The sequence below is a fragment of the Coregonus lavaretus genome (genome assembly GCF_964263955.1).
Source record: "Coregonus lavaretus genome assembly, contig: HAP1_SCAFFOLD_10125, whole genome shotgun sequence".
NCBI lineage: Eukaryota > Metazoa > Chordata > Actinopteri > Salmoniformes > Salmonidae > Coregonus > Coregonus lavaretus.
In genome coordinates, this window is record NW_028164572.1 from 1 (window position 1) to 9676 (window position 9676).

Here is a 9676-nt window from a genome sequence, read left to right on the forward strand (position 1 = left end):
TCTCTCTCTCTCTCACTCTCTCTCTCTCTCTCTCTCTCTCTCTGTCTCTCTCTCACTCTCTGTCTCTCTCTCTCTCTCTCTCTCTCTCTGTCTCTCTCTCTCCTCTCTCTCTGTCTCTCTCTCTCTCTCTCTCTGTCTCTCTCTCTCTCTCTCTCTCTCTCTCTCTCTCTCGCTCTCTGTCTCTCTCTCTCTCTCTCTCTCTCTCTCTCTCTCTGCTCTCTGTCTCTCTCTCTCTCTCTCTCTCTCTCTCTCTCTCTCTCTCTCTCTCTCTCTCTCTCTCTCTCTCTCTCTCTCTCTCTCTCTCTCTCTCGCTCTCTCTCTCTCTCTCTCTCTCTCTCTCCAGGACTAAGGCTCTGGTATTGGAGCTGTTGGCGGCTGTGTGTTTGGTCAGAGGAGGTCATGAGATAATCCTGTCTGCTTTCGACAACTTTAAAACAGTACGTTGTGTGTCTGTGGGTATGTGTGTGTGTGTGTGTGTGTGTAAGTGTGTCTGGCTACACTGGATTGATTGCTGATGGTGTTTCTCAGCCTTTTCCAATCTCCCCCTCGTTATGTCAGTGTGCTCTGAGACCCTGAGGTTTGAGAAGCTGATGGAGCATTTTAAGAACGAGGATGACAACATTGACTTTATGGTATGACTCTCACTCTCTCTCACTCTCACTCTCTTTCTCTCACACTCTCACTCTCTCTCACGCTCACACTCTCGCTCTCACTATCTCACACTCTCACTCTCTCACACTTTCACTCTCACACACTCACAGTCTCACAGACTCACACTCTCACAGTCTCACAGTCTCACACACTCACACACGCACACTCTCACACACACTCAAACACTCACGCTCACACTCTCACACACTCACACTCTCACACACTCTCACACTCTCACACACTCCCACACAGGCGTGGATGATGCCTGCTGATGCTTAGCCTTGATTGTGGTGGCTGCAATGTCAGATATGTGTGTATCTTAGATGTGTGTGAGAGTATTCAGAAGTGTGTGTTGTCCTCTGTCTGTGCAGGTGGCCTGTATGCAGTTTATAAACATTGTGGTACATTCTGTTGAGGACATGAACTTCAGAGTGCATCTTCAGTATGACTTTACCAAACTCAATCTGGACGATTACCTAGAGGTGAGAACACACACAGACACACACAGACACACAGACACACACACACACACACTGAATGAACACATTCTCCTCTCCCCCTTCCAGAGGTTGAAGCACACAGAGAGTGATCGGCTGCAGGTCCAAATCCAGGCTTACCTGGACAATGTGTTTGACGTGGGGACGCTGCTGGAGGACGCAGAGACCAAGACCGCCGCGCTGGAGAGGGTAGAGGAGCTGGAGGAGAATATGACCCACGTAAGGACACACACAGTCGGACCGACTCTGACACATACAGTGGTGGCTGGTGGCACTTTAAATCGGAGGACAGGCTCATGGTAATGGCTGGAACAGAATGAAATCATGTGTTTGATACCATATAATTCCATTAATTCCGTTCCAGCCATTATTATGAGCCGTCCTGCCATCACCAGCCTCCTCTGACACACGCACACACGTGCAGGCACACGTACATACACACACACGCACACACACATACAGACTGCTGAGGAGACGTTTATGTTTCCTTGCAGATGACGGAGAGGCTCCTGGACACAGAGAACGAGGCCATGGCCAAGATAGTGGAGCTGGAGAAACAGCTGATGCAAACCCACAAGGAGCTGGACACCATACGGGTGAGGGAGATGCTAGGCTAGGCTATCGCTAGCAACGGGGCATTGAACACTCAGCCATTTTGTTACGTTACAGCCTTATTCTAAAATTGATTTAATTGTTTTTTCCTCATCAATCTACACACAATACCCCATAATGACAAAGCAAAAACAGGTTTTTAGACATTTTAAATGTATTAAACATAAAAAACGGAAATATAACATTTCCATAAGTATTCAGACCCTTTACTCAGTACTTTGTTGAAACACCTTTGGCAGCGGTTACAGCCTTGAGTCTTCTTGAGTATGACGCTACAAGCTTGGCACACCTGTATTTGGGGAGTTTCTCTCATTCTTCTCTGCAGATCCTCTCAAGCTCTGTCAGGTTGGATGGGGAGCGTCGCTGCACAGCTATTTTCAGGTCTCTCCAGAGATGTTGGATCGGGTTCAAGTCCGGGCTCTGGCTGGGCCACTGAAGGACATTCAGAGACTTGTCCTGATGCCACATGGATGTGTGCTTAGGGTCGTTGTCCTGTTGGAAGGTGAACCTTTGCCCCAGTCTGAGGTCCTGAGCGCTCTGGAGCAGGTTTTCATCAAGGATCTCTCTGTACTTTGCTCCGTTCATCTTTGCCTCGATCCTGACTAGTCTCCCAGTCCCTGCCGCTGAAAAACATCCCCACAGCATGATGCTGCCACCACCATGCTTCACCGTAGGGATGGTGCCAGGTTTCCTCCAGACGTGACGCTTGCCATTCAGGCCAAAGAGTTCAATCTTGGTTTCATCAGACCAGAGAATCTTGTTTCTCATGGTCTGAGTGTCTTTAGGTGCCTTTTGGCAAACTCCAAGTGGGCTGTCATGTGCCTTTTACTGAGGAGTGGCTTCCATCTGGCCACTCTACCATAAAGGCCTGATTGGTGGAGTGCTGCAGAGATGGTTGTCCTTCTGGAAGGTTCTCCCATATCCACAGAGGAACTCTGGAGCTCTGTCAGAGTGACCATCTGGTTCTTGGTCACCTCCCTGACCAAGGCCCTTCTCCCCCGATTGCTCAGTTTGGCGGGGCAGCCAGCTCTAGGACGAGTCTTGGTGGTTCCAAACTTCTTCCATTTAAGAATGACGGAGGCCACTGTGTTCTTGGGGACCTTCAATTCTGCAGACATTTTTTGGTACCCTTCTCCAGATCTGTGCCTCGACACAATCCTGTCTCGGAGCTATACAGACAATTCCTTCGACCTCATGGCTTGGTTTTTGCACTGTCAACTCTGGGACCTTATATAGACAGGTGTGTGCCTTTCCAAATCATGTCCAATCAATTGAATTTACCCTACAGGTGGACTCCAATCAAGTTGGAGAGCAAAGGGTCTGAATACTTATGTAAATAAGGTTTTAAGGTTTAATACATTTGCAAACATTTCTAATAGCCTTTTTTCGCATTGTCATTATGGGGTATTGTGTGTAGATTGATGATGATTTGTATTTATTTAATCAATTTTAGAATAAGGCTGTAACGTAACAAAATGTGGAAAAAGGGAAGGGGTCTGAATACTTTCCCAATGCCCTGTATATGCTCAAGCTAGGCTAACTCTCTCCTATTCCAGGATGTGTACACTAGCACTAACAACCAGGTGCACACCCTGCGGAGGATTGTGCGTGAGAAGGACCAGACCATCCGCAGGCAGAGTCGACTGGAGCGCCAGGCTCAGGAGGGTGGAGGGGGCACCTTGGTGGTACAGGGAGGGGGCACCTTACACCCCGCGAGGGGCGAGGGGGACGGAGGGGTGGGGGATTTTTCCTCCCCTTCTCTGACCCTCGGCATGACCCTCTCCACCAGCCCAGAGACAGTGGGCTATGGCTTACCAGGGGTGGGACTAGGGATGATGCCAGCCCCTCCCCCTCCCCCACCACCTCCACCAATGCCAGGGATGCCAGGGGACAGTGAGTGTTAGTTCTGACCTATCATATCGCTCGGTTGTTAATGTAATTGATGTAATAGTTCTAATCAGCCTTCTCTCTCCTGTCTTCTCTCTTCTTCCTCTGTAGTTTCAAACGGGCCCTACCCCGCCCCTCCCCCTCCTACTCCTCCTCCTCCCCCACCTCCCCCTCCTCCCCCCTTACGTTCCATGGAGTCCTCCGGCCCTCTGCCTCCCCCTCCTCCTCCATGCGCCCCTCCACTCCCCGGCTGTGGTGGATCACCCACTGTCATCTTTAACTCCGGCCTGGCAGGTAAGGCTGTGTTTGTGCTTGTGCGCCGCATGTATCAAAGAGAGATTTGAGAAGTGTACTTCTATAGTTATATAAGGATCGCCTGGTGTTAACACTGTAGTGATCTGCCTCCCTTTCTCACTGTAGTTGATTCTGATTGTAGTATTCTGAACTACCACTCTTCTCTACTGCCTGGGTTCTCTCCCTCTCTCTGGTTCTCTGTCTCTGATTCTAATGTTCTCTCTTGTTCTAATTCAATATTCTCCTCTGTTCTGCTCTCAGAGGGCTCACTCAAGCTGTTCTGTAGGTTCCCTCTGATCACACGCTTAGTACCTGTCTCACACCCCTCCTCAGTACCAGTCTCACACCTTAGTACCTGTCTAACACCTCTCTTCAGTACCTGTCTCACAACTCTCCTCAGTACCTATCTCACACCTCTCCTCAGAACCAGTCTCACTTCTCTCACCTTAGTACCTGTCTAATACCTCTCCTCAGTAACTGTCTCACACCTCTCCTCAGTACCTGTCTCACGCATGTCTCATACCTGTCTCACGCCTCTCTCCTCAGTACCTGTCTCACGCCTCTCTCCTCAGTGCCTGTCTCACGCCTCTCTCCTTAGTACCTGTCTCACACCTCTCCTTAGTACCTGTCTCACACCTCTCCTTAGTACCTGTCTCACGCCTGTCTCTGTAGTACATTACATCTGTGCCATACATCTCTCATAACGGTACACCTCCTCAGTACCTGTCTCACGCCTGTCTCTGTGCCATACATCTCTCATAATGGTACACCTCCTAAGTACCTGTCTCATACCTGTGTTATTCTGTGTCGTGTGGTTATGTGGTGAGGTGATGTCTTGTGGTGTGATCATGTTGTGTTGTGTGTCATTTTGTTAGATGAATGCTGTGTTCACATCTCTCTACTGCTGCTGATACTTCTCTCTCTCTTCCTTCCTTTCCCTCTTCCTTCTCTGTCTCCTCCTTCCTTTCCCTCCTCCTTCTCTCTCTCTCTTCCTTCCTTTCCCTCCTCCTTCTCTCTCCTCCTTCTCTGTTTCCTCCTTCCTTTCCCTCCTCCTTCTCTCTCCTCCTTCTCTGTTTCCTCCTTCCTTTCCCTCTTCCTTATCTGTCTCCTCCTTCCTTTCCCTCTTCCTTCTCTCTCCTTCCTTTCCCTCCTCCTTCTCTGTCTCCTCCTTCCTTTCCCTCCTCCTTCTCTGTCTCTCTCTAGCTGTGAAGATTAAGAAGCCTATTCAGACTAAGTTCCGTATGCCAGTGTTTAACTGGGTGGCTCTGAAACCAAGTCAGATCAATGGAACTGTCTTCAACGACATAGACGACGAGAGGATCCTCCAGGTACACACGCGCACACACACACACACACACACACACACACACACACACACACACAGAGAGAGAGACACACACAGACACACACAGACACACACACACACACACACACACAGAGAGACACACACACACACACACACACACACAGAGACACACACACACACACACACACACACACACACACACACACACACACAGAGACACACACACACATCTCCCTCAGTACAATGTGTGTAACATACAGTATGTGTGTGATTCCCTGTCCTCTCCAGGAGCTGAATGTGGAGGAGTTTGAGGAGATGTTTAAGACCAAGGCCCAGGGGCCAGCAGTGGATGTGACTCTGAGCAGGCACAAGGCCCCTCAGAAGGGCCCCAACAGGGTGTCTCTGCTGGAGGCTAATAGAGCCAAGAATCTGGCCATCACCCTCCGCAAGGCTGGCCAGGGGCCCGAACTCATCTGTAGGGCCATCCAGACGTAAGTCACCCCTAACCTCTGACCTTTAACCGTTACACTATATATTACTATTACTAATTATTATAGCTCTCTGTCTCCCCCCCATCTCTCTCTCAATTCAATTTCAATTTAAGGGCTTTATTGGCATGGGAAACGTATGTTAACATTGCCAAAGCAAGTGAAGTAGATAGTAAACAAAAGTGAAATAAACAATAAATATTAACAGTAAACATTACACTCAGAAGTTCCAAAAGAATAAAGACATTTCAAATGTCATATTATGTCTATATACAGTGTTGTAACAATGTGCAAATAGTTAAAGTACAAATGGGAAAATAAATAAACATAAATATGGGTTGTATTTACAATGGTGTTTGTTCTGCACTGGTTGCCCTTTTCTTGTGGCAACAGGTCACAAATCTTGCGGCTGTGATGGCACACTGTGGTTTTTCACCCAGTAGATAAGGGGGTTTATCAAAATTGGGTTTGTTTTAGAATTCTTTGTGGATCTCTGTAATCTGAGGGAAATATGTGTCTCTAATATGGTCATACATTTGGCAGGAGGTTAGGAAGTGCAGCTCAGTTTCCACCTCATTTTGTGGGCAGTGTGCACATAGCCTGTCTTCTCTTGAGAGCCAGGTCTGCCTACGGCGGCCTTTCTCAATAGCAAGGCTACGCTCACTGAGTCTGTACATAGTCAAAGCTTTCCTCAAGTTTGGGTCAGTCACAGTGGTCAGGTATTCTGCCACTGTGTACTCTCTATTTAGAGCCAAATAGCATTCTAGTTTGCTGTTTTTTTGTTAATTCTTTCCAATGTGTCAAGTAATTCTCTTTTTGTTTTCTCATGATTTGGTTGGGTCTAATTGTGTTGTTGTTGTTGTTGTTGTCCTGGGGCTCTGTGGGGTCTGTTTGTGTTTGTGAACAGAGCCCCAGGACCAGCTTACTTAGGGGACTCTTCTCCAAGTTCATCTCTTTGTAGGTGATGGCTTTGTTATGGAAGGTTTAGGAATCGCTTCCTTTTAAGTGGTTATAGAATTTAATGGCTCTTTTCTGGATTTTGATCATTAGTGGGTATCGGCCTAATTCTGCTCTGCATGCATTATTTTGTGTTTTTCGTTGTACACAGAGGATATTTTTTGCAGAATTCTGCATGAAGAGTCTCAATTTGGTGTTTGTCCCATGTTGTGAACTCTTGGTTGGTGAGCGGACCCCAGACCTCACAACCATAAGGGGCAATGGGTTCTATAACTGATTCAAGTATTTTTTAGCCAGATCCTAATTGGTATGTCAAATTTTATGTTCCTTTTGATGGCATAGAAGGCCCTTCTTGCCTTGTCTCTCAGATTGTTCACAGCTTTGTGGAAGTTACCTATGGCGCTGATGTTTAGGCCGAGGTATGTATAGTTTTTTGTGTGCTCTAGAGGCAACAGTGTCTAGATGGAATTTGTATTTTTGGTCCTGGCAACTGGGCCTTTTTTGGAACACCATTATTTTGTCTTACTGAGATTTACTGTCAGGGCCCAGGTCTGACAGAATCTGTGCAGAAGATCTAGGTGCTGCTGTAGGCCCTCCTTGGTTGGTGACAGAAGCACCAGATCATCAGCAAACAGTAGACATTTGACTTCAGATTCTAGTAGGGTGAGGCCGGGTGCTGCAGACTGTTCTAGTGCCCTCGTCAATTCGTTGATATATATGTTGAAGAAGGTGGGGCTTAAATTGCATCCCTGTCTCACCCCACGGCCCTGTGGAAAGAAATGTGTGTGTTTTTTGCCAATTTTAACCGCACACTTGTTGTTTGTGTACATGGATTTTATAATGTCGTATGTTTTTCCCCCAACCCCACTTTCCATCAATTTGTATAGCAGATCCTCATGCCAAATTGAGTCAAAAGCTTTTTTGAAATCAACAAAGCATGAGAAGACTTTGCCTTTGTTTTGTTTTGTTTTGTTTGTTTGTCAATTAGGGTGTGTAGGGTGAATACGTGGTCTGTCGTACGGTAATTTGGTGAAAAGCCAATTTGACATTTGCTCAGTACATTGTTTTCACGGAGGAAATGAACTAGTCTGCTGTTAATGATAATGCAGAGGATTTTCCCAAGGTTGTTGTTGACGCATATCCCACGGTAGTTATTGGGGTCAAATTTGTCTCCACTTTTGTGGATTGGGGTGATCAGTCCTTGGTTCCAAATATTGGGGAAGATGCCAGAGCTAAGGATGATGTTAAAGAGTTTAAGTATAGCCAATTGGAATTTGTGGTCTGTATATTTTATCATTTCATTGATGATACCATCAACACCACAGGCCTTTTTGGGATGGAGGGTTTGTATTTTGTCCTGTAGTTCATTCAATGTAATTGGAGAATCCAGTGGGTTCTGGTAGTCTTTAAGAGTTGATTCTAAGATTTGCATTTGATCATGCATATTTTTTTGCTGTTTGTTCTTTGTTATAGGGCCAAAAAGATTGGAGAAGTGGTTCATCCATACATCTCCGTTTTGGATAGATAGATCTTCGTGTTGTTTTTGTTTAGTGTTTTCCAATTTTCCCAGAAATGGTTAGAGTCTATGGATTCTTCAATTACATTGAGCTGATTTTTGACATGCTGTTCCTTCTTTTTCCGTAGTGTATTTCTGTATTGTTTTAGTGATTCACCATAGTGAAGGCGTAGGCTCAGGTTTTCTGGGTCTCTATGTTTTTGGTTGGATAGGTTTTCTCAATTTCTTTCTTAGGTTTTTGCATTCTTCATCTAACCATTTGTCACTGTTGTTACTTTTCTTCAGTTTTCTGTTAGAGATTTTTAGATTTGATAGGGAAACAGAGAGGTCAAATATACTGTTTAGGTTTTGTACTGCCAAGTTTACACCTTCACTATTACAGTGGAATGTTTTGTCCAGGAAGTTGTCTAAAAGGGATTGAATTTGTTGTTGCCTAATTGTTTTTTGGTAGGTTTCGACACTACTTTCCTTCCAGCATTTCTTAATATTATTCAGTTCCTTTGGCTTTGATGCCTCATGATTGAGTATTGCTCTGTTCAAGTAGACTGTGATTTTGCTATGGTCTGATAGGGGTGTCAGTGGGCTGACTGTGAACGCTCTGAGAGACTCTGGGTTGAGGTCAGTGATAAAGTAGTCTACAGTACTACTGCCAAGAGATTAGCTATAGATGTACCTACCATAGGAGTCCACTCAAAGACTACCATTGACTATGTACATACCCAGTGTGCGACAGAGCTGCAGGAGTTGTGACCCGTTTTTGTTGGTTATGTTGTCGTAGTTTTGCCTAGGGGGGCATATGGGGGAGGGAATGTTGTCACCTCCAGGTAGGTGTTTGTCCCCCTGTGTGCTGAGAGTGTCAGGTTCTTGTCCAGTTCTGGCATTTAGGTCGACACAGACTAGTACATGTCCCTGGTTCTGGAAATTATTGATTTCCCCCTCCAGGATGGAGAAGCTGTCTTCATTAAAGTATGGGGATTCTAGTGGGGGGATATAGGTAGCACACAGGAGGACATTTTTCTCTGTTGAGATAATTTCCTTTTGAATTTCTAGCCAAATGTCACGATCGTTTACGAACTGTGTGAGGTGTTGGGTCTGCGGTTGAGGGCGATATCCTTTAGGGTCCGGGCGAAGGTGGGCACTGCTGCCTTGTATAGGTGGACCTGGTTGTAAAGGCTGTTCACGTCCAGGGTGGAGTCGTGGGCCAGGTAGACATTTGGTTTTGATGCACAGTCACGGGAAATACTTGCGTTTACCTGCTGTGTGGTAGCAGGGTGGAAGTATTTTCGTGGTAGCAGGGTTGAGATAACCAATTGCGCGTTGGGGAAAGTAGAATAAGCTTTTTCTTCTACCACTTGCGCGTTGGGGAAAGGGTGGCCACAGAGTGCTGTGGCCACCCTTTCCTGCTGTGTTCTCAGGTCGTTTGTGCCTGTGTGTATTATTATGTGGCCAGTCAGACAGAAGGTCTAGG

The 9676-nt window shown here is 46.4% G+C and overlaps 1 protein-coding gene across 1 annotated transcript; it reads left to right on the forward strand.

Moving 5' to 3' along the window:
* Positions 1–343: 343 nt before the first annotated feature.
* LOC311116897 (formin-like protein 2) lies at positions 344–5742 on the forward strand (the record flags this gene model as incomplete). Its single annotated transcript, XM_084191922.1, has 10 exons — positions 344–444; positions 559–632; positions 1023–1133; positions 1218–1367; positions 1643–1744; positions 3317–3653; positions 3759–3941; positions 4203–4223; positions 5145–5269; positions 5536–5742. Coding segments are annotated over 10 exons (1411 nt in total), but the record flags the coding sequence as incomplete, so codon positions are not given.
* Between the last annotated feature and the right edge of the window lie 3934 nt (positions 5743–9676).